This window comes from Taurulus bubalis (assembly GCF_910589615.1).
Source record: "Taurulus bubalis genome assembly, chromosome: 4".
Classification (NCBI taxonomy): Eukaryota; Metazoa; Chordata; class Actinopteri; order Perciformes; family Cottidae; genus Taurulus; species Taurulus bubalis.
In genome coordinates, this window is record NC_136592.1 from 27,269,733 (window position 1) to 27,297,277 (window position 27,545).

Below are 27,545 nucleotides of genomic sequence, written 5' to 3' on the forward strand. Positions count from 1 at the left end.
AACAAACCTTTTTCGAAGTGCGAGACTGTAAAATGCATTCGGCTGCTACTTCCAAAACACATTACCGACTCCACTTGGCGCCAAAGAACCAACGAGGAAAGGCCACATGAGCGGTAATGATGAGTAGTCGCATCCGATGTCGACATTGTCTCTCGCAGAGGTCTACGTCGGTGATGTCACGGTGCTAAAAATTGGGAGGGGAGTCTGCTAATCTGTCACTCTTTAACGGAGAGGACATTCCACCCACGCCCAGAGTGGATGCGCTGACCTCTCATCTCAAATCCCCGCCCGCCCGCGTTGTGCATGTGCAAGGCTGTGTGTTTACGTGGCGGAGGGGGAAAGTGGAAGTGTTTCTCTGCCTAGAGGAGGAGAGGGGGAATATGCTGCAACACCTGTATGACTTCTCTCTAAAAAAGCATCTCTCAATGCCGCTTTGACTCGACACACACACTTGAAGGAAATCGACGTTCACTCCACTCAGGGAAGCCCACAGATTAATTTTTTTAACGAAGACAGGACTTCAGCAGGTGAGAAACTTTTCATTTTAAAAGACGCTAGAGGCAGATTATTATATATCGCCGTGCGTTTGACTAGAAAAGCAGGTAATTGGAAGTAGTAGCCCCCCCCACCCCTAAAAAAAAGTAACGTAGAGCGATTGGGCCTGCAATTTTCCCTCAAGGTGACCCGAGCTTCATCCTCCAGTGTGATGCATGTTGATGCTGAATGACACTCCTCGTACTTAAGATGGTTGCTAGGTGAGACCTTATTTTTGTGGCAATGAAGGAGGAGTTGTTCCCATGTTTCTACCGCTGTGACCCAATTCTAAGAATACCTGAATGTAATGGTTGGCGCTGCCTCTGGTTGTATTCGTACTCCTACTCCGGAGTGAATAGCTCATTGTAGGTCAACTCAGGATACTGGCAACATGCCGTGAGTGAAAAGCATCAGTGCACAAAAACAAGCCGGGTTGGTCCTCATCCACCGGAAAAAATGCGAGAAACACACAAACTGTTGGTGAATTTAAAGATTAATGGCATCACATCTGGGGACAGGAACGAGTCAGCCCAATGCGTTTTCATGGAAGTGACAGTTTCTTAAAGCAATGCAAAACTGCTGGCCTTGGGCCACATGTGCATCATTAGAGATACGGCGCTCGGCGAGATCCACTCCCACCACACTCCCCGGCTCGAGACAAGGCTGCGAGAAGATGAAGTTCAAAAGAATAGCCCGCAGGGTTTACGCTGTAAATCCTGGGTAGATGAGTTGCACAACAGACAGTTTCTTCTTCTTTTTATGCTCGTTGTTAGGGAATCTGACTATTAACATAATCGCAACCACACAGTATAAATAAAACAATGTGTTTGGAGCGTTTCAATTTGCTGCATAGTATCATGCAGAGAGGATACATTGTCCTAATTGCGAACATATAGTGGACACCTGTTGCATCAAACTTTTTTTTCTGTCATAATCACACCAATCTCTCACATATTTAAATATATGAATAAATATATATATATGTATATATACATATATTTATATTTATTTCTCCTCTGACACTCAAACTATGATAAAAACACCTGCTTAGGTTGAGAAAAAAACCATCATGGTTGGGCTCAAAATAAGTTCGTAAACTCTGTAAATCGTAAACAACCTCACAGAATTATGGAGAACGCAGAACTTCACAATAACCCCAACATTGCTTTGAGAGAGTCCTGGTTCGTCAGAGCCCACCACCTCCCCTCCCTGTGTGGGTTTACTTTGTTCTCCGGCGTGCGTCATCACATTTTTCCCGTCTTATAACGACAATATTGGCAGCACTAGTTCTAAAAGTCGCTACATCTAGCGAGGACAGTTGGCAATTGTGTGACATTGTCAGCGTGTCCCTCCAGGCCTCCAGAAACCACTATCCCCAAATCATCATTATGGAGATAAACATCAGGATCTGAAGACAATTTCAACAAATATAACAACAAATAATCTTTTTAAAGTGCATGACCCAACCTAAAAGGTTTTTGAAGCAAAAGAGCCCCTCTTATTCATCAGCACGCTGGCTGGAGGGTCTGAGTAGAAAGATATTGATGTTCTTTCAGTAAAATGACACGTTGTCCCTGAAAGGTGTGATTACCACGAGGGTCAGAAATACACAATTGCAGAGGGAGGATGCACAGAAAGACCTATTAAATCATTTTATTCCAGACAAAGAGGGCCATTTTCAGCTATGTAAAGTTCTTATTATTTTGATAAAACAATGTTTCTTCCATGACAGAATGTGACTTAACGCTGTACAGGATTCAGTGGTTGTTAAAGAAAATAGAAATGTCATTGTCTGTTATGTACATGTCTGTGATGTGGTCCAAAAAAATCATTCTTCCTTCTTTATTTAAGGAGGTGGATAAGTGGTTTAAATGAGATTGCAGTAAAGTCCTTGCTGAGGAAAAAGCACCACATTACACGTGATTATTTATTATTATTTTCAGGGGCATAACATTTTTTTAAATTAAACTCATGTGTTCATTCTAATGTAGTGCACACTTCACAGAGGTATGATCCTTATTTTGAAGTTGCAACAACAACAACCACATCAATAACATCTGTGGGAACACTGGATTCAACATGTAAACATGATTTTTGGCGCTGGTGAGATATGGATTTTTATGCTTTGGGTCAATGGCGGCTGGTTCCTTCTGCTTCCAGCGAAGCCAAATAGATATAGATTGATGTCAATCCGTCTTTAATTTGCCTAAAAAGAAGGACGCAAAGGGGCTTTGTGAAATGAAGTCTGAGTGGAAACGGCGTCTCCTTTTCAACTTCACTCTCAAGTGGAGGGCATGATGGCAGAGCAAGTCAAGAGCTCCTTATCCGTCTGAATTTTTTTTTTTTTTTAATTGTACATTTCCTGCATAAGTAAGAGCAGTTAGCTCTCATAATCAGGAGCTGGTGCTGAGCTCTGGCTCGGATCCAACCGAAAAATGCTCTTAGCAGACAGATGTAATTAAAATCATCAGTGAAACAGATCATCAGCCTGCAACATGCCTCTATGATGCAAAACAGGGCCTCTACTAGCTGGTGAGTGACAACACTCCCATAATATATATATATAGCGGTCCCTGAAGTGCGTCCACTGTGGTATTGTTGGATCTGAGCCGACGACTAGAGTTCGACTACGAAATTCAGCACGCTTGAAAAATGTCAACTTCCTCTGGTCTGGCATCAATTGATGTTAATTAGTTCTCTTTCAGAGGATTCCAGAAAAAAGTGTTTGTGATTCATTACTTTATCGATTTTATTCTTTAACCTTTCTTTATTCAGAGGGGTTTCCCAGAGAAGGAAGTCTTTCTTTTAGCACCTTTTAACGCCCTGCTCACATCTGCATACGCTCACACCGGGATGCTGCCCAGTACACCACAGTCCGAGCTGCTCGCCATGTGATTTTTGTTTTTTAAGCAATTTGTTGATTTTTTTTGTCAGAGTCAAGTCAAACTAAATTATCTCACTAAATCGCATGAATAAGAAAGATGTTACAACGTGCACGGAAGGTTGAGTTTTTGTCATGTTTGCATTATGCCCCGACCCTTTGAACTGTTATGTGTGTTGCATTGTGTGCGTGCTACAATAAATAATGACCGTTTTAAAATTGGAAACTTTTTCCACAATTTGGCGATTTTTCTACAGTATTCTGTCGCTTACAGCCAAATGAAAATGTCAACGTTCCTCACTTTTAAAATGTGCCTATATGTTCACTCTTCTGAGATAATGTGCATCTAGTTTGTGACAGATGTTTTTCCTCTGCCGCATATGGAGATTCATAAAGACGTAGTGAAGCACATCATATTTAACCGATCTCCAAGCATGAAATCCCTAAAAGCATTGACAGTTTGACACATGGAACCATCAGAAAATCCCATTAATCCTCATTGTTTCTGCATGAATTGTCAGTATTTTACCGACTGACTGACCCCCGGGTTACATCCTTAGACTAAAGCTCTGCAGTTAATGGACTTTCCACATTCATAGCAACCACATGTCTGTGTTATGTAACGTGTAACATATGCATGCTGGGAGTCTTTTTGTATTAAAAGTATGCATGAGGTGTAAACACCTGTGAGGTTCACCGTAAAGATATATTGCACATAAATGCATACAATGGCTTTACAGTAACAAAACTTTGAGCACGGAGATTGGTTTGGTTACAGGTTTAAAATCGAGATTATGTGGATGAGGGCTGGAAAAGTTCCGTTATTTATTGTTAATGTGTTTATTCCACTAAAAACAGTATAGCAGTGAATACATACTGGCATTGAAGCTGCTGCGGATTTTGATTGTTTATGCTGTAGGTTTCATGTAGCGATGCGTTTTATTATCTTCATTATTAATCCCCGCCAGCAGCAGAAAGAGATTTTGGCTCTGTACAGTATCTCCGACTGTCTCGGAGGAATTTTCCCTTTTTTAAGTCGACGCTGTCAAAAATATTTTGTTATCGAAATGGATTTCTTTCAGTCGGTTTGTGACTGTGGCGTTGTTGTGGATAGCAACGTTCCTCATATAGACCTCTGATGATGTGGCTCTGGCTTCTTGGTCCGTGTAAGTCGAGGGCAAAGGATAAAATAAACAACCAACAGAGGACATCCTGCATAAGTCAGATACAGCAGCTTGTGGCCTCCATGCAACGCACCCGGCTTGCAGCTAACGCCAGCGTAAACACAACTGTGTCCTTGTTGCACACTCAGCTGAGGTGGTCGTGTTTGACCTGGGAAACCTGCTTATTGGCTGAGGGTTACACGCACACATGGCGTCCCAGCGCTCTTTGCCGATGCCCAGAAATGTCCGGAACGCAGCAAAGGCAAAATAAAAGGGAAATGTATCTATAGATACAGACACCACACACGTCTAGTGGGTCATAAGTGATGATTGAGAAGGAACGACATTTAGAGATGGCTACTGTTGGCGAAGCGCCTTAAACATGCATTATTCATAATGACCATCAGGGGGCGACTCCTCTGGTTGTATAGAAGTCTATATAAAATTACTCTACTTCCCTCAGTAAACATTGTAAACATGAGTTTATGTCTCAATCTCTAGTCAATACTGCATGATGTTCATTTGGTAAATTAGGCCTAAATGTTAGACTTTTTAAAGATCTGTGCATCCACAAACAAAGTCCATAAAATTAATATTGCATTCATCAAAACTTGACAAAGGGAGAAGATTCAAGTTCATCAAATTGCTATTTACTACAGGGCCATTGCAATTTCTGGTTTTATTGTATAGTGAAGTGTTTTATTTCGTCCTCCATGTGCAATCAATCAAGTTTAAAAAAAATAAATCTTCAGATTCCTCAGAAACAGAAATAACAGTAAAAAAAAACAAAGAACAGATCGCAAAACAGAAAAATAAAAAGGAGCCAATATAACTTTTAGAGAAATCATATTTTTGCTAATCTTTGCATTAGTAGTTCCAATAAGGCATGATAGGCTACTTTGAGCTAGTTTTAGATAGTTAAAAATCTTAATTCCATTATTTGATATTGCTATGAAAGAATCTCTTTCAAACAACTTCCTTCGAGTTTCTTGCCAAAAAATACATTTTCCATGATAGCACATCATAGCAATATAATTTTCCTTCACTTATCTACTAATCATTACTGAATAGAGCAATAATTCACGGACCCTCCGTACATTAACGGTGTGCTAAACTGTCTCATCAGAACAGTCTAATCCTTTTACATTAGTGATGGAGGCCTGGAACTTGCAACATGTAGTAAGAGGTCATCACACTGGATGCTCATTGGGGTGTTTGTAGAGCAGATGTGTGCAACAATTAAGTGTGAAGAAAAGGTTTCCTGAAATCACTGGATTTATTTCTGTGTATCGCCGTTCAACTAATGTATTCCTTGATTGCCACGAAGTGATCCTCCATCAATATCCCAATATAAAGTACCAGCCCTTTTTTTTTGTTTTTATGATGTGTGGAAATGTGCTCCACACTTGCAGACCTGTTCCCTGAGCGCGTCTGATCCACCTCAGTGTGTGTGTGTGTGTGTGTGCTGGATTAGGATGGCTCAGGACAGATTAGTTAATTATAGACACCTGCTGTCTAAGCGTGGCGTGCGTTGTCAGGTGTTGCGGCATGAGGTCGGCTCGGCGCTGAGGGGAGGAAAAAGGCGAGGCGAGGTGTGCCGTCGCGTGGACGTGTGCTCGGCCGTGTGCTCTCAGGATTGCCTCTCTGGCCCCCCGCGCAAATGGGAATATTCACACACCTCGCCGGGAGGAATTGTGACGCGCTCGAAACACTTTCACCGGGCGAAAATTGCAAAACTCTTCTCTCCCGCAGCAGCTATTTTGTATTACATTTCTGCCCCTCTGCAATCAGACAGTTGGCATTCAATTATCCTGTAATTCCTGCACAGAAATTCTCTGATTCCCACGTCAAACGACAAAGTAGTGTACGTGGTGAAGCTGCCGTTTCAATGACTAAATTATAAGGCCCGATGCCTCCTCGTCATGATGGCCGACCGAGAGCACTAGAAGTGTCGAAATGTTCAAACGGCTCCGAGGCAACGCGCACCTCGGCAATCATCTTGTCCACGTCAAAAATGCCCCAACATAACATTTAAGAATAAGTGCTGCCATGGCAACAGCGGCACGTTGCCTTCATGTCCAACGACCGTGTCACACTGTGCAGCTTAAAGGAGCCTCGGGGAAGAGGAGGCCACTCAAAAGACTAAGCAGCACTGCAAATGCCTGCAAATCAAATCAAGATTTAGTGCTGGCTAAACACTCATGGTCATACTATTATTATCAAACATGCAATTTCTAAAAAAAAAAAAATCATGAAATAATATATTTGGCTTGATTTCCCCCTCTTTTCTACATTTGCCTTCATCCAAATACAAATCGTCGAGTCATCTCAAGCGTTCCTGAAATGACACGCACGGCAAAACCGTTAACATACAAGTAGTACAAACACGTACCCAGACATAAGGCATAATGGATGTCTGATTAAATACTCTGAAAACATGTTGAAGAAAAAAGCTGCAATCAGTTGTTTGTCTTTTTGGTTTTCCTCTCGTAATCAACTCTTATTCTGCTCGATGAGTTCTCCTCGAAGCTTTTGCGGTTTAATTTGTACGCCATTGTTTAGAGCGAACTTAATCGCTACGAACAGATTCTGCACTCGCATGCTAGGGACTGAACAGGACGACGTTTCGGTATCGGAAGCGTTCTGTTTTTCCGCCGACAGTCCGAGTCGTATCGACCGATTACGTCCGAGCGGGTAAACGGGTGGAGCCAAAACGTATTTGCCGAATGTAATCTTGCATAATTACGCAATTCCGTTCGACAAATATTTTTTTGTTGGTTTAAAATGTGCTCCTACACCATCTGCTTGAGGAGACAATCTGGTCGAAAGATGTCGTTTCACAACTCCAACTCCAGTCTCGCGTCTCAAGTTGCTAATCGGACCGCAAACACCGAGCAGCGGGAATCAGCTGGCGACACCAGAACCCGGATGTACAGCCCCTTAACCCCCCTGTCAGAGTGCTCGACACTTTAAATGAGAAACCTGACAAAAGCGGCTCACATACCAATGAAGCATGAACCCATTCGAGATTACAAAATCATCACTTGCTTTGAGAGAGGCTTAGCCGCGTTGTTTGCCCACAAATCGTGGTAAATCGTTTTAAATTCTCCACATGGCGGCACAGATGAACAGTGCACACGTTCGATCAGCTGTTATGAAGAGCGTTACTTGACTCGAATGATTAATAACAGCATTTGAGAAAAACACGGTACGTGCAATAGCTGAGGTGTTAAAACTCCTGCTAACCTTTATTTTGAAAGGGCTGCAAAGGAAAAAAGATCTGCAAGCCACGCTCTTATAAATATCTGTATTAAGATGTGCAGGTGCAGCACGTAGACGCTTAAAGAATGTCCCTGCTGAATATGCATTGTTTAGTTCTATTTCTCTAATTCATGAAATCGAAGTAAATTAGCTTCTTTTTTTTTATATCCTAAACACGATTTGTCTTTTTAATGAAACGGGAAACGAACACGACTCAGCACTTATTTCCACTCATTCGGGAACCTCCTGTGACTTGTTTCCATTGGACGTCCAAAGCAATGAAAAAAACTTTCTTGCTGGAAGGAGAAGTAAATAAATATAACCAAAGCAACGAAAAAAAGTAGAGGAAGAAAAAAAGAAAAAGACAGCAACAAGGATTTTCACCCCCTTGCTAATCTCAGCAGGTTGACTCCACCCTCCCGCTCTGGGAGACTCCTGTCAGACCTCCAGGAGTCAGTTTACCTTTACGCACCACCCTGAGGCTGAATGATTTGGTGATTTGGGAATAGACGTCCAAACGCTGAGAAAGAAGTGATCTGCAGATATTTTAAAGGAGCGACGAGGCCCCTTCTGAAGGGATACAATTTTTTTTTTTCAAGGTTCCGACTGGATTTACCAATGCACGAGTCATGACTCTATTTTTCCCACTGACGCGGATGGCTGTGCAGTAGCTCTCCACCAATACAATTTCGGTCCAAAGCAACATACAAAACAACTGGTAAGCGTTCTGAGTAGCATGTGGTATGTGGTAGTTCTGAATGGGGGGGGGGGACATTAAAATAATGTCCAGCCTCTCCCGTGGAACTTCGCCTTGAGAGCTGAACGATGGATGCAACAATAGCCGCGGTCTTTTGTGTTCAGATGCAACAACCGACATAAAGGAAAGCATCCGTCCAATCCTGCTATTGACATGTTGAAGTATGATGTTTTTCAGATGTATCTCGTCACAGCACGTGTACTTGTTCTGCCCCGTTGACCTTTTTTTCATCAGCCTCACAAGCACAGATGTTGATAAGGTGCATTTTCTGTGACTGTTAATGGTAATACCGCCAAAATAACTTCCAGTAAATCCTTAATATTTCCTTTTTCTTTGGTGGGAAAGTGCCATTATATTGCTCAGTCATGTTTGTTTTCTTGTTGTCGGTCTTAAAGGATTTGTCTAACGCTTTTGTTGGAACCTAAACAAATAACACGAAAGTTTGTTATTCAGATTGGTAATCTCCCGCTTAACAGTGGTCAGGCTGAGTGGCGGTGACACCTTGACTTTTCCTGGGAAGCCCCTTTTCTGTTGCATAACTCAATCACTTGTGTGCTGGAGGTGCTAATTTTACCCTCTTTAGAAGGCTTAAGTCTCATTAATGCTGGAGCACAGTTTATCACAAAGGTGTGATTGACTTGGCCGCTGCTCTGGCCTCACCTCACATGTTCGCTTTCACTTCTGCAGAACGTTATTCAAATATATTGGATTATCAATCTTCAATGTCATTGAATGTGGGAAGAAAGAGTACATTAAGTTTCTTTCGTGCCTATAATTAAAGCTTTGTCCACCCCTCTGTGACTGTGTGCCGTCCTTATGGGGAAGAAACCTTTTCCCTCACTCCAACTTTTTTCTTCTGTGGCGTTTGCTGCCAGCATTAATATTCCAGGTGTTAAAGTCACAAAGGTCGAGTGTCCAAATGAAACGGGCACACTCGCTGTTACATAACCGTGCACGTCTGTGCTCTGCGGAGGATTTATCGGCTGCACAGGGGAAAGCTGATCTCTAAGTCAAAGAGGCTTTGCGGCAGACCACAACAAACCTGAGACACTTGTTGCTTCGCCGAGATGATGAAGCAGCGAGATCAAAGGAGGGGCGGGGTTCTCTGTCTGAAGTGAACGTCTCCGAGCAATGAAAGATCTGGAAACTCAGAGAAAAGCATGGAGCCAAATCACTGACCACATAACAAAGAAAAACCCCACATGTATTGTGATGTGAAAAACACTTTTATCTCTCAAATTATCATAAATGACTATGCATAGAAATCCAGCAGAAGCAGCAAAAGAGGGGGATACGGGGAACAGCTGGCGTTCCGTTTTATTCAAATGAGTCAAACTGGAATACATTGATTAAAATGCGGATTATACACGGGCTCTTTATTGATTCTGTGCTAATTGTTTGGGAATGTCTATCACTAATTGTAAAAGGCCATCTGCAAACTTTTTGTTACAACTTTGCATGCATTCAGACTGCAGAGCATTTTGCAGAACTATATCACATTTAACCATGCGTGCGTGTGTCCTCATCGATTACTTTTGAAGTAGCCATATTGCTTGTCAATGCCATCATCACCACCCTGTGTGTTGCCGGTTTGTCACTGCTAACTCTACGGTTAGCCTAGTGAGGGTATTATGCACATCATCTCGCTACCAGGAGGGTATAATGCGTTGGAGATTCACTGCTGAGGCCCCTTGACCAACCAGTAGGAGTTGAAATCCCAGTGACAATAATGTGATCCCTCACTGGCTTCACACTAATAAACATTGCCAGAATGCACAGCGAGGCCGGAAGCCTCTAGCATTCTCTAAATAATATCTGTAAATTAAAAAAGGTTGTCTCAGCAACAGCTGGCTGTGCATACATCTTTCTATTTGTTCCATACTTAGTAATAATGTAACATTTCTACTCAAAGTTAAATCTCAAATTTAATATGAAGGAGGCTGAAAATAGAGATGGGTGTGCAGTAGAATTGTTAATGTCTGATTAACACCAGCTCTTCTTCCTTCTTTGCCTCTTTCAGTGCCAATAAAATGCAGAAGCAAGTGGAGGTCAAGATGGACGGGAGCCACCTTGAGCCCATCGTGGAATCTCCTGACAACATTTGTAGCAGCATGTGTGATAAAATCATGAAGAACATGGTCCTCACTCTCACCATCTTGGGTAAGCTGTTTTCGATGCCGCTACTTTCATCCACAATCCGCCCACGTTCAACTCCCGCTTCACAGAGACTTTCCCAGCATGCATTAAACAAAACGCACTTAGACAAATAAAACACAGATAGAAATAGAATTAGAGGAGGACGGACATTGAACATAGTTATTTGACCCAACAAAAAAAGCTCCGGTGAGACGGATGGCTGGCTAGTTAGCTCGGTGGCTTGTTTTCTGTAACCAGTGTAGCATCACCGCATGGTGGACTCCTCAAGCTAGCTCGCCAACTAGCTAGCTGGCTTGGAAATTCCACCATGCTTTAATGCTAGCCTGGTTACAGAAAACAAGTCGGGCAAAGTAGTCCCTCATAGCGATGTGCTATAGGAGTGCGTAAATGGAGCATTAAGTTGTTTGAATTGACTCATTTGCTCTCTCGGTGCTTTGTGACTTCACTTGTTTTAGTCGTTACCGCAAAACCTTCACCTCCAGTCAGTTTAGTTTACACGAAGGTTATCCCACTGCTTAAAAAATGGCCGCTATTTTATTTATATGTTTACACCAATGGGAAATTAACTGTGGGAGGAACCTGGAGCATCAGCAGAAAATCCAGTTCCCAAAAACATTCAAACTTTCCTCAGGAAGGCCCCGCCCTCTCAAATCCAGAGCCCTCTTGCCCTACGTGAAGCCAATAACTTGTTATTGAATTCCATTCCAACCATTCCAATATGAAAATGATTCACAGCTTCTTGTTCAAAGCATTGCGATTATTCTGTGATGCTCTGACGTCGGGAGCTACTTTAATATTTCATTTGAACTGAATATAAACAAGAAAAAAGCTGTCGCCCTCCGTTTGTTATTTTTCCACTGTTATTTTTCCTCTATTTTTATTCTACATTTGTTGACGGATGTTCAGTGACTGGGAAAGCATTTGGATTAAAGTAATATTCTCTTGGTGTCGTTATTTTATACGGGGTAACCATGTAAGCCCATGGCACCGCGGCGCTCAGATAACCCGGGTTGTGTTGTTAATTAAAAAAACTCATGAACTCTTAAAAGAAAAAAAAAAAAATGTGAGCCCACATTCATCACGCAGACGTCGATATGTTCGCCTTCAGCCACTTTCAGCGTGCGGGGTTAGCGTCTCATGGCTCCGAGTCACCACGCTTTGTGATTGATTTGTGTTTTTCTCACCGGCTCAGGTGTGTTTCTGGGCTCCATCGCTGGAATGTTGCTGCGGCACATATCGCCTCTCCCTCCTGACGTCGTTATGATCATCGCCTTCCCCGGAGAGATCCTAATGAGGATGCTGAAGATGCTTATTTTGCCTCTTGTTGTCTCCAGTCTGGTCACAGGTGGGCGAGTTGGTACAGCGGCTGCTGCGAATGTTCTGCTCAATTTGCCGAAATGAGGTCGCAACGGTTGCAACTTGTTGCTGCCTGAGAGTTGCGTTGCAACAGGAGAGATGAGAGAGTGGGCGGGGTTTTTCTTCCGGCATATTGTGTTTAAACAGAAGACCTGTTTGGAGGACGAGAGGCATACAGATGTTTTTTTTGGCCGGGGGGTCCACACTTATAATCTATATTTATTGATAACATGAACATCACACGACTTCAAAAGATAAAACTTGGACCAAATGAATCCAATTGCCAATTTGGTGTTTTATGTTTCTACAGACAGTGAATACGTTGAATGTCTGTGTTTTTTACATTTGGTCAGAGCATTTGGTGAAGCAGCACAACGAATCACGCACTCAGAGCAAGGGACAGTATATTACTGTATACATCGTATATTGAGCGCCTGCGTTTGGACATAATTTTCGTGATATAATAATAATAATAATAATAATAATATGTAGGCTATAACAAGCCACAAAGTCATCGAACGGCACTCCCCCCTGAGAAAAGCGCAAAGTCCGCGCTGACCGTGCACTTTTTTTACGTTACTTTAGTGAAAATTAAATTCAACCGCCATTTTCCTGATTTATTCTTACGTTACATTACATTGTTATCTTATTGTTTTAACACAAACCATGATCTTTTTTCCAACTTGAACCAAGTAGTTGTGTCGCCTACATCTAACAAATCGTTTCACAATGGTTACCACATGTCATTGTGCTTTTATTTTGAAAAGTGTTTTATTTTATTTTTTGTAAAGAAACATAGACATTCAACGTATCCGTGGTTTGCAGAAATCTACAATGCTCACATACTTTATGACGACTGGGTTAACAGATTCTACTGATATTCAGTATTTCATTATGTTGTTCCCTTTTAAAATAGACTTATTTGGAAATTAAAGAGCACATGGAAGTCCTTCATTTGAACATTTAGTTTATTATGTTTGTTTGTTCTTTCGATGATGACGTCCAGCTCTTTCATGTGTATCTAAATCACAGTAGAACTGTTTTAAGAACACAATATTTACGTTGTCATACGTTTTTTTTGTTGAAAATAATCGTCAAATATGCTTACAAAATATAGTTTTAACTTTGTTTTACAAAGTTGTTTCTATTTATGATGCACATGTGACGATTAGAAATATTGTCTACAGTAGGCCGCAATGTGCAGACATATTTTGACAGTTCACACAACGTCTCTACGAACTCGATTACCCTCCGGAAACAATTCATGTGCTGGAAACTCCAGTTATTCATTCTGTGCAGTTCCAGAAGTTGAGACACAGTGTTACAATCACTCGCTGTCACATTGAAAAACAAATTCAATAGATTCGTCCTATTGTCCGTACAAATGTGAAATTAAAGTGCAGAAATGTTCTTCTGGTGTTCTCTCACAGCAGAGTTTCTGACTCATCTCACTTTTGGAAGCTAGCCATGTGAATTCTTTTATTTTTTGGGGAATAGAATTAGTTTTTCCAATAGATTTGCACAATTTGTTCTCACAGCGAGAACAGTCGCACAATCCACACTTATCTAAATGAGGTGAGCCGTGTGTGTGTGGAGGATCCACAGTTCAAGTGCTGCAACCTGGTCTGACTGGAAGCAGCAGTTTGGTGGAGGCAGCTGATCAACTTAATGGTGATGTTGAGTTTCAAATATTTTCATTGAACTCATTTGTGCTAAATAATTGGCATTCGTATATAGTAGGGAACTACTTTTCTTCCATGATTTACTTTAAATGAAATGGAAGAGAGAGAAAACAAAGACAGACAAAGGAAAGAAAAAACAAATGGAGTAAAAACTATACAATAAATACATCTAATCCTCTTGAGGCTTCAGCTTTATTGGAAGAAATTCTGCATTTGTTCTTAAGAGTTTCTTTTTTTTAATAAATACTATTAGCCCATAGTCTGTTGTTAAGAAGCGGTCAATGTCCTAATTGCCTCAGATATTCCCAGTATAATCATTTTTGGTTCCGGCTCTAGTGGGATTTTAAAATTAAAATAAAAAAAAGAATGCAGAATATTTCTGCATTTTGTGTTTTGGGGTTTAGAGAAGAGGTCAGACACATGAATAAATGCATGGATACATTTTCAAAATGGTACTTAATCACAATCTAATAAAGAGAGAAACATTTTCAGTACTGGGGCACTTTAATTGTAATTTCCCTTATGCCAACAGGACTCGCGGGTTTGGACGCCAAATCCAGCGGCCGCTTGGGCACCAGGGCCATGGTGTACTACATGTCGACGACGGTGATCGCGGCCGTCCTGGGAGTGATCCTGGTGCTGCTCATTCATCCCGGTAACCCCAAGCTGAAGGCCAACCTCGGGCCGGGAAAGAAGAACGACGACGTGTCGAGCGTGGACGCTTTCTTCGATCTCATCCGAAACCTTTTCCCGGAGAACTTGGTGCAGGCCTGCTTCCAGCAGGTAGGCGTCTCGCCGAAAGAGTCCGCCCACCACAGAGAGTCTGATTCATGTCACTTCCTCCAACCTCTATGTTCTTCTCTCTGCTCTCTTTGTGTAGATCCAAACAGTAATCACCAAAGTACAAGTGCCCACCAACAGAACCAAAGCGCCCCCGCAATTCACCGTAAAAAGGACGCTCCAGTTCAAAGGAGGGATGAACGTCCTTGGTAGGTGAAAAGTCTGAGAAGTTGTTGAAGAAAACCAAGAGTTTCTTTTTCATTTTCTAGAACATAATAACTAGAGAACACAATAAGCTAACACCCACCTGCACCTAAACAGATCCAAAAACAAAACCTCCTTGGCAGGTGTAACAATGAATTCAATTGTCCTTTTTCCAACACCTGTGACGCCAAAGTTATTGTACTTTGCAGATATACTTGCATTATCCTGTTTTTTATTATTATTGTTGCAAACACAAAAGAAATCTACATTTCTGTGCCACATTTTGCCCTCGTTCCAGGCTATTTATTTTCTTTAAGGCACGTGTATCCAAGCGTAATGCAACATTACTCTGTCCGTACAGGCTTGATTGGCTTCTTTGTCGCTTTTGGAGTAATTATGGGCAAAATGGGGGAAAAGGCCAAGATGATGTTAGAGTTTTTCAACGTCCTGAATGAGATTGTCATGAGGCTCGTTGGCGCAATTATGTGGTAAGTGCTCTCCACTACAGGCGTATTGACACTGCCAAACCATTCCTCCTCAATACATTCAAAACCTCCAGACATAAAACGTCAAAAAAAAAAGAAGTAATCTTGATGGCAAACATCTTGTGTCTCTCTGAAGGTACTCCCCTTTTGGTATCGCCTGCCTCATCTGTGGAAAGATCATCTCCATCGCGGACTTGGAGGTGGTCGCGAGGCAGCTGGGCATGTACATGGTCACTGTGATAGTGGGCCTGATCATCCACGGAGGCATCTTCCTTCCGCTGATATATTTTGTGATAGTAAAAGAAAACCCCTTCACGTTCTTCATGGGGATATTCCAAGCTTGGGTCACGGCACTCGGAACAGCGTCCAGGTATGATGAGGGGATTTCTGTGCCTGCTTCTAATTCCTGGCTTATTCTGACCGTAGTGAGCGCCCCCATATTTGTATAAATACTCACATTTCCCTCTCCTCCCACCCCCCCATGTCCATATGGTAAATACCAGATGCAAGCTTTATTAAAAAATGGTCACTATGAAGTCGTCTTGCCATCTTTGGCTTCTCACTGTGTCTCCGTGTGGGAGGACCTCCCTGGACCAGATGTTTTATTAATGAGGTTGAGCTCGGCCCCGTCACGTTCTGGCCCCTTCGGCGTCCGCCGTGTGCCAGAAACACTTGTTAATTATCAAGACAAAAACATACACAACAACCGCTGAGCCACAACGGCTGTTTTTCAGGATGAGATTCAGCCTCAACGTGAACTCAAACTTGAATAACTTTTTGCTTCCTTGGTGAAGTGAAACTCATTGAGGCCTTCGTCTACATTCGTCTGTTTTATTTAACAATGTAACATGAATATTTTACCATAGTTCAGAGTGGATTTATGTCTGTGTGAAAAGAAGAATAGCGTCATTAATTTGACAAAAAATACTGCAACATCAAGTGCGACCCAGTCTGATTAATTCTCAACAGACAGTCTAGGATTTGCTGTAAAGTTCTTGATTTCTAACCAGAAAGTTAGTGCCGACTTGGTGCAGGGTTTGAAAACAGACCCCCGACTGCACTTTCGGTTTCGTGACCATCGCAAAACATTCCTTCCTCCTTTCATTTCACCGCAGTGCCGGCACCTTGCCCGTCACGTTCCGATGCTTGGAGGACAACCTGGGCATCGACAAGAGGGTCACGCGCTTTGTCCTCCCAGTCGGCGCCACCATCAACATGGACGGCACGGCGCTGTATGAGGCGGTGGCCGCCATCTTCATCGCTCAGATGAATGGGATCCACCTGGACTGGGGCCAGATTGTTACCGTCAGGTGAGCATGCGGCTGCAGGGGGTTGCAGACGTTTGCAAAGGGTTCGCATTTTGGCAGTAAATTGGCCTGAGCATGAGAAATTATATGCAGTGAAGAGGTCAAATACAGTAATTTGTTTCACATAAATTTAATGAAAACCATAATTTGGGAGTTTGCGAACCATTGTGGATATGAATTAATTCAGTGTCTTGATTATGGTCAGGCACTGTGTTACTCATGCACTTCCTCGTGCGTTTGGTGAGTCATTTCAAATGTTCAGGTTGGTCGTCAAACCGTTTTTTTATTAGAAATACCGTGCCTGCATGTTGAAATAGTTTTTCATGGCCATGCCCTCTGTCCTCCTGCTGAGAGTATGAATTTGCTTCCCTTGTTTAGTATGACAGCCACCCTGGCCAGTGTTGGAGCAGCCAGTATCCCCAGTGCTGGACTTGTGACCATGCTTCTGATCCTCACGGCGGTGGGGCTGCCCACCGAGGACATCAGCCTCCTGGTCGCTGTCGACTGGCTGCTGTGAGTTCACCAGCGACACCAATGATACCATTGAAAAACATAAAGACACTTGCAATCTGTTTACCCCTCAAAAAAATCCCTAAATGAGACCAAATTCACATTTTCTTTCTTCAGAATGTGCCGTCATTTCAACAAAACTATGACATTTGAGAAAATGAGAAACATATATCAGCGGGTTTTTAAGAAATACCAATATCCAGCTTCAAAGCATAACTCCGTCCACCACATTGTCTCAAATTCCCCCCAACAATCCTTTGGATGCTTAAGTATCTTCACTAGAAAGCTGCATGCAGAGAACACGTTGTATACCAGCGAGGTCGCACAGACAACATTGAATCAGAGTAAAACTAGAAAAGAAAATACAAAACATCTTAATTGAATAGCAGATAAATATTAACAGCCAAAAGTCACTATTCCTAATTGTACAACACGTGAAGAATATAAAACACTTACAGTCATTGCTTTCTGAGGAATACAGGCAAAGGATTACTGTTGATTAAACATGGGGTGCCACACAGCCATGACCATGCTCCCTGCAGTTTACAGCTCTTTAACGTCCTACTTCCTGTTTCTCACTTCCTGCTTCATTACAGGTTTCAAAATAAAAGCGCTACACCCAATTATGCATGAAACAATGAAAACACATAACAGTTAACTTAAACACTTCTTTAACATATGCAGGGCAGAACGTGTCGTGTTTTGACAACAAAACCACAGAGATTTGTGAAGGAGAAATATCACATTGACAGATGAGTAAAACGTGCTTGTTGGCCGGTATCAGCAATCTCTTGCTCCCTATTCCTATTTATTTATTATTTATTTCAGCATGATACACTGTCAGTTGTGATCAATGGTGTTCAGTTTATTGTTATATTATTATGCATGGGCTATGCATCTTATATAGAAGTGAAATCAACCCATAGTGTTGCTACTTATTTGAAGTTCAGCACCAGCCAGACAGACTCAGGTTTTAGGAGCAGTGTCCCAGTCAGGATGCTGAAACATATTATGCAGCAGGATTTTTTTCTTCTTCTTGGACCATTATTATGACTATAAATGATGCCCAAGAAGCTTAAAGACAAAACTTGCTGTATAGTTAAATAATTATTTCATCATTTAACAACTTTAACAGGGTTTGCTCTGTATAATTCATTACATTCTGTCAAGCAAACGGATTGAGAAAACGTTTAAGTAATGTTTCATCGACTATATTTTACCACAAATAAATTAAAGAGTTCTCCTCGGTTTCGCACGGGTCCACCAGCCGCCGCCCACCCTTTGTGAACTTTCTTGCTACTCGTTTGTCTGCTACTTCACTTTCATACCACGTAACTTTCAACAATGTTCGCTCGATACACCGAATGCAAAAACGCCGACATTCAACGACACATCTTTGGTTTTCGGAATCGCACGACAATGACATAATTTATTCCCGGCGGAGATAAAACCACCGCCGTGGCCAAAGTATCTTCAAAACAGACGCTTGACTTTGATTTGCAAAGTGAGCGTTTTTCTCTCCCGGTCTCCGACATGTGTTTTGTGGGTGTAAAAACACTCGGGCTTTGATAACTTTTCAGCGGAGTATTTACTCTCTTCATGCCCACTCATTCACTCGCTTCCATCTCCAAAACCAAAATTACCCCCCCTCCACCCCCAAAAAGAAACCGTTCTCCTTTTCTTCCATCAATTACCCCTTCTGTTTCTATCCATCCATGCAACTGTCCTCCTCAACATGCAGGGATCGTTTCCGTACCTCCGTCAATGTGGTGGGGGACTCCTACGGGGCCGGCATCGTGTACCACCTTTCCAAGCACGAGCTGGACTCCTTTGACCAACAGGCCCGGATGGAGGACTTTGAGATGGCAAAGACACAATCCTTCTTTGAAAATAACAGCAACCAGAATGTGTACGCTCACCACAACTCAATCTTGATAGACGACTGCAAGGTACATTTCACGTTAACGGACATAGAGACGTGCATGTAGAGAATCCTCCCCCAGCTCTGTGTCTGCTGTGTTCGTCTTTCTTTTCCTTTCCGTGTTTCAATGTGACTTCTTGTATCGGTGTATTTGTGTGTGCGTGTGTGAATAGACAATGTCACATTTGGTGAAAACGCTGAATAAATATTTCTATATTTATTTATTCACCTGTTACTCATATGAAAAAGCAGTTTTTGTGGTACCGGGTTCAGCAAAAGCAAAGTACGTTCTTTTTTTTTTACATTATAGATTTTTATCATCGTCAAAAACTCTGTTTTAATCTCGTGAAACACACATGTAAGTGTTCAATTTTAAGCATCAACCATTTTCCAATGCGTTGTCTTGTACACAATTATATTTAAGTTGTATTTTGATGTTATATGTTTTGATTTCATTAAGAAACTGTTCTTGTTTCTTCTTCTTCTCTTGTCTACTTAATTGGACATGTATTTATGGCAGCCCTGACCAAATTACACTTTTCAATCATTGGCCATCTTTTTAAAAGAGTATTTTTATTTTATTTTTCCTGTAGCCAGTGGTATACATAAAGACTGCTGTTTCACCCAATGTTTCATCCAGAGTGATGCATACATTTATGAAATGCCTATGAAAGTTAGTTTTTAGGAGAATTTCACTCATACGATAGAATATTTGCTGATATTTTGTTGTCTGTATGATGCAACTTTTGCATGCTGATTACTTTGATGACTGATTATTGTAATTCGGTTGGGCAGAGAATCCATAAAATACATGGCCAACTCTCAAGAAAACTATGATGCTCCATATTTTCATATAATGTTGTTACTGACGAACCACATTGACATGTAAGCAGCATCACTGTGTCATTGTATCAGTGTATGAGATGACATGCGTTTCAATGCCGGGGGATTCAAACAATAATTCAGCCCCGAGGCCAATGGCCAGAATGTAAAGACGTACAATGGCTTCTCTGCTCCCAACCGCTGACGGTGTGTAAATGACGGTGCCTTGGCCCCCTCCCCCACAGTTAGATGTTCTTGATAATTGCTTGCAGGTCACCAATGGCAAAATTGGCAACACCGCAGGGTTCTCTCTTGTTGAGGAGGGACCGTGGAAATGCGAGTAAAGCAGATCCCGATGCTGCCGCGCCTTACCCCGAGTTCCGACAGCTTTAACTTTCTGCCGACACGACTATAGAAATCAACAAAAAAGCAACACAAAAAGAAAGGAAACACACAAAAAAAAAAAAAAGAAATCGCATAGAAAAAGAAGGAGCGAAACAGTGAAAGTAAGCAGAGACCACGAGAACAAACAGTCGGACAGTCTTTTTTTTCTTCTTCTTCTTCTCTCAGTTACCCATCCGGGGAGCTGCTGGAGCGTACTACAGATGACTCTCCGAACTTGTGTTAGATCTTGCATTTGCACTAGACACAAACTGTAATGAACTGGTGCATTTCCAGCGCTTTGTACAGAACAAAACATCCCGCGGTTGACTCCACTCAGGGCCTTACTCGGTGCCGCTGCAAGCTTCCTTCTTGTCCCCTCAACGAAAGACTTCTTCGACCTCGTGCAACAGCTCATTTTTCTTTTGTATCGAAGAATTTTCCTTTGTAGCTCGAAGGGCAGCGGCGCGACACGTGGACGATGTACTTGTTCCACTTAATGCAAGGACCAAGTAAGAGAAAACGTCAACGTCGGTGTAAATGACTCGGAACTGTTACTGGAGGAGATCGGCCGATCAGAATCAGACAGGTGATTGTTTTGTGTACTCTGAGACGCTCTGTCTTCTTATAAAATGTCCGTAAACTCTAGACCCGAGGATGCTCCAAATAATGCAAACTGGGTTTATGAACACAAAGCTTGGGCAGAGCGACAGAGCGCTTCGTGTGGCACTGTGATGTATGTGATGGTTACGCTGCGTTACCTTTTGACTGTTTGACTTATGGGATTACACCGTGATGTCACACACATGGCCAAGCCTAAGAAGCAAAGCTTAAGGCTAAGACCATAAGAGCAGAGGGGGGTGACCTCTAAAAGTGGCAGCAACAGTACAGGATGTCTTGCAGGGAGCTTTAAAGCAGAAAATAGAGTACGTGAAGGGTGCCCTCACAGCTGTTTATTTATTGATTTATTACTTTTTGTATACATGTTCTGTGTGAGCAATGCACTACGTTTCTGTTTGCAGTCCAAAAAGGAAAGAAAAAGTATGCCTGTGTGCTGGAATGTGCCGCGTATTCATGTGTGTGTTTCTGAGAGCAAGAGCAAGATTAACAAGAGGAAAGAAAGTCGGAAGGTTCAACAGGAGGAAACAAAGATGGCATCGCTCAGCAGGCCGGTGCATTGCTCTGTGTTTTATGTCAAACTGTTTTATTTCTTTGCTACATGACAAACCTTGCCTTGACGATGTCAACTGCAGAGTGCAGTCAGTGTGATGACTAACACGTTTCTGTCAGAACTGTTCATTTCAACCGAATAGAGGGACTCACGGATTTTGAGGCCGTTTTTTTTTTTTTTTAAATTAGAGGAGTTGGGAGTAAGAAGAAGAGTTCCTCCACGTCCCGGCGTCGCTTCACTCCGAGCGACGGCGGGCGGGGTCTTCCCTCTCAGGATGTCACTTAGATCTCACGGTGTAGTTTCCACGCCGCATATTTAAAACACAAAGAACGAGCTGGGATTAGCTGTGGTCAAAGTTGGGCAAGTGCACACTAAGTTCTGCCCTCCGGCACTCGCTTGAATCTGAGGCCGCGACAACAAAAGGTCTTTGGATGTTGGCTGAATAATGTGCACGTTTTTGAGTTTAACTCTGTGTCGCAACTCTGTTCAAACGGGTTTATTTATTTGTCTTTTTTTTTGTAAGCGACAGCTTATATAATCATGTTTAAAGTGCCTCCTTGCACTTTGTGTATATACTCTCTTTAGATAAAGTGTATAAATCAAATGTATAGAATTTGACATTTCATGTCATCAGGATTGTTTTTGCTATGCTAAAAGTTTCTATAACTATATGTATGCAACAATGTTAGTACGTCAATTTTCCTTTTATGGGCCGCTAGTTGCCCCGATAGGTTGTGAATTTAGATTACTTGCAAACAAGGCATTCAATTTATTCGTTTTTAAAAAGAAACTGAGCTCCAAATGTTTGTCAGGGAGAAAAAACAAAGCCCAATATTACTGAATGTTGTTATTGATTATTTAAGAGTTGTGAGCACATTAGGGTCGTTTTGTTTTTTTTGCATGTGGAACATTGGTGTTGGCAGCTACAGTATGTCTACATGCTGTGACAGCCTTCCTCACAAATTAACAGCACACCGATTCATTTCAATAACCCCATTATCTATTAATTAATCACATAATTTTCCAATTTATTGCATTTCTTATTGGGCCTCGGTCTAAATAGGAATGGTTTCTTATTGGACTGGCCTCGCGTAGCAAGTGTTTTCTATGGACATGTGGAATTGTACAATCTTTAGATAAAACATTTTCTATCTTTCTTTTGGATTCCGTGCACATATTGGTGCAAGAATGTATTCAACGCTTCCTCGCGCTACATAAACTTACAACAGAGCACAAGCGGTATTTGTCAAGCAAGTGGACTGAACGTGTGTAAATGTCTTAATACTCGCGTGTAAATATTAATGGAAACAAATAAATGTTTATTGATGAGCTGCCGTTGTGTTTATTTCTCCGACGAGGTCAATAAAGCCAGCGAGTTAGTTATTCCGAGCACTGTTTCTTTAATGAATGTGGGGGAAACAACAGAACAGCTTAATATAAGTTACAATGCATAACAGACATCAGTTGTGTTATTACAAAAGGTTTTAAAATCATATTTATATTAAGGACAATTTACAAAATAAAATTCACCATACTGGACATGTACTTGTCCAAGGCTTGCAAGTTAAAAACAATATTTACAACAAAAAAACAAAACAGGAAAGACTTGAAATAAGGGGCCTTCGTGCAACTTACCCAACCAGTTTTTATGTTACAGTTAATACAATAAAAATGCATTAACCAGAATATTGTTGTCTCAAAGTAAATATATGATATGATGAGTTTTGGGCACTGGGCTCAGAGCTGTGAAAGTCCACAGAAACCTTTTTGGTCAACAGCCCCAACCGTTTTGTTCTGATGAACAAAAACGCTTCAAACGCAGTCCGTGTGGTTCTGTGACGAGTCTGAAGCCTCCAGAGGGTCATGCTTCTGATCCTCAGTGAGACGAGCATTTCTCCGGAAGCTCTTCCAGGGGGATGACCGTGTACTCTGAGCCGTGCCCGTTCTCCTTGGGTTGGTCTTTTTGCAGGAACGTCTCCATCTCCACCTCCCTCTGCTGGTTTGAGGAGTTAGCTTTGTCCTCCAACGTGGACGCCCGGCTCGGTCCATTCCACCTGCGCAGAAAAAACAAAGAGGGAACATTGAGAATTCAAGGCTACGCTCAAAATAGTTAAATACAACATATCTTTTGTCTCCGTCTGATCCTCTTACTTGTCTCTAGTGGCGATGGCGACAAAGAGCATTACGAGTGCTGCAAGACCAACAATAAAACCAACGATGATCATCCATCCTGGAGATAAGGGGGAGTAGGAGTTAGTCAAATGGACTCAAGTCAGAACATCTGGTTTATTAAAAGCATTTTTTGTTGGGACTCACCTGGTGTACCTCCTGCTGTGGGCGGAAGTTCAACATCCCTTTTGCTTTGTTCTGGAAAGAAATAGGTAAAATTGTCCATAAGCAATCGATAAGGATGTTATTAAAGTAATTGTCAGCATCACTAGGGGCAGGTATGTATTTGATATTTACCAGCATCATTGAGCTCCGCTTGCAGTCCTCCGTTCACTGATCCTATGCCAAAGCCACTTCTTGGTAACACATTTTGTCTGGTCGTGGAGGTCGACGATGCGGCGCTAGTTTCTGCACTGGAGCCGGAGGTCATACTGGAGCGTGTAGTAGTCGTGAAGTACCGGTCAAACATTTCACCATCGCCGGACCCCGAGCCAGAACCAGAACCCTGGGAGCTCAGGAAGCCAAAGGTGGAGACGGCGGGGTCGGTGGTTTGCGAGGCCGCGATGCGATCCGGGGTGGCGCTCGGCTGGGCTTCGTTCGGCACCGGGGTCGAGCCGGACGGTGGGCTTTGGGTGGCGGATGAAACTGAACTGGAGTCGCCGATTTCTTTTGGCGACATTGTGGAGGCGGAGCTCGGAGCATGTGAAGCAGTTGCGTTTCCAAACTGGAGAGACACGGCGGTCGTGGCCTCGACGATGGTCTCCCCACCGCTGCCCTTGATCGCAACGCCCTCTTTGGAGTCGGTGGCCGGCGTCTGGGACGCCTGAACGGTTACGCTTGTTGCGGGCGATCCAGTTGCAGGAGACTCCCGCGATCCAGTTGCTGGAGATTCAGTTGTGGGCGATCCAGTTGCAGGAGACTCCCGCGATCCAGTTGCTGGAGATTCAGTTGTGGGCGATCCAGTTGCAGGAGACTCCCGCGATCCAGTTGCTGGAGATTCAGTTGTGGGCGATCCAGTTGCAGGAGACTCCCGCGATCCAGTTGCTGGAGATTCAGTTGTGGGCGATCCAGTTGCGCCTGAAGGGAGGGAAAGGTTTTCGACGAGGAAGCCGTCCGTCACGGCCTCTCTGATTACTTCATCCTCAGCTTTGGCGGGGATCTGGGTCACATCTAGGACTAGAAGAAAAGGAAAAAAAAACAAAAAAACACAGGTCACGTCGAGTGTTTGCCTACCTGACCCGACACGAGCGGAGCAAAGGAAAGTTACCAGGGCTTTCAAGCGCTTCGCCCCAAAACAATACTTGTATGAACTTGTCGCGCTCTTCTTTCATGAGGTGGGCGACGGTAATGATTAACCCGAGTGACTAATCAGCTGTAAGTGGGCTAACAAAAGATAGGCAGCCTCATCAAAGCATTCATTGAAGAGCAGAGCGCTTGTTTGACACACCCAGTGCAACAGAGTAAACCATGACGCTTCTCTTTGTTTAAGTTGGAAGGAAGCCATAATCAGGAGGTTTGTGCCAGTTGGGAGGGGGAGAATAAGATGAATTAATAGGCAATGTTCTGCATTATGAATGCAAATAGTCATTGTTTATTGCCAATTTTTGTTTTATATTTCATAGCATACATTTAGTGAGTCTTCAGGTTCTACTTTACTTGATTCTACTCCAATACTGCGCTACGCTTGTTGGACGGCTGTAGAACCGGCTTTTCAGAATAAGATGTTACATTAATTGCATAATCTTGCAAAACACAATGTCTATGAGATTCAAAAACGTATCAGATGGTTAGATTGTAAATACTTTTCAGGGCCCAAAGAGGAAACATGATCCACATTTGAGAGGGTAGTAAAAACAAAATGCTTTTCCTTTTTCGCTTCATTAATCACTTCATGACACCTCAGATTAATCTTGTGACCTCTTTGAGGGGCTCGACTCCCCAAACCTTTGGAACCACTGCCTAAGATAATTATATATGTAAATGAGTTAATACTAGCTATACAACAGAAGCATCAGTAAAATGCTTACTCATTGACAACAGTGTTAACAATCTAATATTCATATAATGTAAAATGTTTTTAGTCACAGGGACCATTTCTGCAGAAGTACTTTTGCTGATAATACTTCTATACTTTAAACACTTGTAATGGAGTATTGTACATGTGGTTAATGGTACCAAGTTAAATAATCCAATTACTTAGCACGTCATGCCATAATAAGCAACCAACTGCTGCCTTGAAAACTCACATTAAAGTAAAAGGTAAAAAAAAGGGAATAAATAGATAGAAAGACACCTCCACCCTCCCTTTCTGCCCCGTCATGTGCAGCTCTGGTTCCCTATGAAGTTACCCATTTGCCCAAACTTGTGTGACAGCTTTCTGCTGATCTTTGGTTTCACCTTACTTCAGAAACACTCCCATTAATGCACCTCCTGGAGCGGCTCAGAACATTTTTTTTTTTACAAAGATCTCCGTTGTCTAAACCGGTCGGTGCCGGTGAAACCTGTGCACAGACGATGAAATAGTACCCTGGAATTCTTACAGAGAGACTTGGACCTGAAACGTAAAGAGCATCTCGGAGAGGGAGAGAGGAGAATGCTGACTCATGGGGGTGAGAACAAGGACACCGTGGGCATTATTGAAATGTCAGAGGTCTGTGGAGAAGAATTACTGCGTTTGTACAACGGAAAACCCAAAACTACGGCCTCACTATAGTACTCAGGTGAAAGAGTGTAATTTAACCTCAGAATCCTATTCATGAAAAGTGAATATCTTATGAGGATATAAGCCGAGCAGAAAAAAAAGAACGTTTCCTTTTACAGTGTAATCTTATAAGACAAAGCCACATGGCTCATATTATCACATGTACTCAGCTAAAATAGAAAGTGTTGGTTTAAGTGTTTAGGAAAATATTCACTGCTCTAAAACAGAAAGGAATATCAGAGTATTACTTACTATGAATAGGTGTTGAGTGGACCACAGCAAGAAGTCCAAGAATAACCCCAAAAAGAAGAGTCCTCATCTTCATACCAGAAACTTGTGAAGCAGCCATGGAAGGGAAGTTGTCGAGCCGAAACTATTTGGTTCACTGAACTGATAATGAAGCAGATGAATCGTGAGTTCGCTTTTATAGACACAGCAGCAGGTAGGTGTCACATCAGTACAACAATGTACTGCTGACGACACACACACACACAAAGGAGGGCCGGCACACCTGTAGACACACCCCCTTCCTCATAAACACACACTTTCTCACGCTTTCTCTCCCTCAGATATAACCCACAAACGCTGACACAAAAAATAAACAAGAAATCCAGTTGTACGGGAAGTTAATTAGGTTTTTCGGTACTTCTTGCTAGAAGAGGATGAGCAACAGGAAGACGGCATCAGTTTTTCAAGAAATATAACTGAATGCGCTCAGTTAGGGCTTCAGTCCAGAACATTACAACATAAAATATCTACTTACACCGTCGATGAGACCACGTCTTACATTTACCTAATGTTTATAGACGCCATGAAACAATACAGAAAACACACAACTACATATAAGACATAAGATATACAAACATAACAGAAAATTTAAAAGAAGATTTAAAAAGGAATGTAAACAAAACCGTCAAGGAGAAAACTAAGAACAAAAGTATACATAACATTTAACAAAAAAGGCAGAATGTTATATAGTATTTTTATCAAGTTTCTCACTCAAAAATGTCCCATAAAAAAAAGGAACACAACATTTTCCTGACAATGTATGTGTACACAAAGATGGGCAATATCCCCTTTATAAGCAGCATTTAATTCATCAATTTTTATATAATTGCTGTGAAGTGTGTGAAATGAATTAAGTTAAATATAACAATGTAATTACTTGGTCCTAATGCATTACTTCAAAAAAAGACCAGGTTCCTGTACTGGTGATGAATGGTAATGGCCTTGTGCAGCGGCTTTCTAGTCCTCGGACCACTTCAACGCTACATGTCATTAACCCATTCACACCCATTCATAC

General features: G+C 42.2%; 2 protein-coding genes across 2 annotated transcripts; one reads left to right on the forward strand and one right to left on the reverse strand.

The window, feature by feature from the left end:
- Positions 1–10,626: 10,626 nt before the first annotated feature.
- Positions 10,627–20,164, forward strand: LOC306735400 (excitatory amino acid transporter 2-like; the record flags this gene model as incomplete). The annotated part of the gene is made up of 10 exons (XM_079216861.1): positions 10,627–10,756; positions 11,946–12,098; positions 14,324–14,574; positions 14,672–14,780; positions 15,137–15,263; positions 15,397–15,630; positions 16,376–16,570; positions 16,946–17,080; positions 18,819–19,026; positions 20,093–20,164. The coding sequence occupies 10 exons, from the start codon at positions 10,627–10,629 to the stop codon at positions 20,162–20,164; spliced, it is 1,614 nt and encodes a 537-aa protein (XP_079072987.1).
- A 2,590-nt stretch (positions 20,165–22,754) lies between these two features.
- On the reverse strand, positions 22,755–26,628 carry LOC306735401 (uncharacterized protein). Its single transcript, XM_079216862.1, has 5 exons — positions 26,495–26,628; positions 23,839–24,717; positions 23,689–23,739; positions 23,524–23,602; positions 22,755–23,426 (listed from the first exon to the last, which is right to left on the reverse strand). Exons 1-5 carry the CDS (start codon positions 26,589–26,591, stop codon positions 23,249–23,251), a joined length of 1,284 nt encoding a protein of 427 aa, XP_079072988.1. The 5' UTR covers positions 26,592–26,628; the 3' UTR covers positions 22,755–23,248.
- Positions 26,629–27,545: the final 917 nt, after the last annotated feature.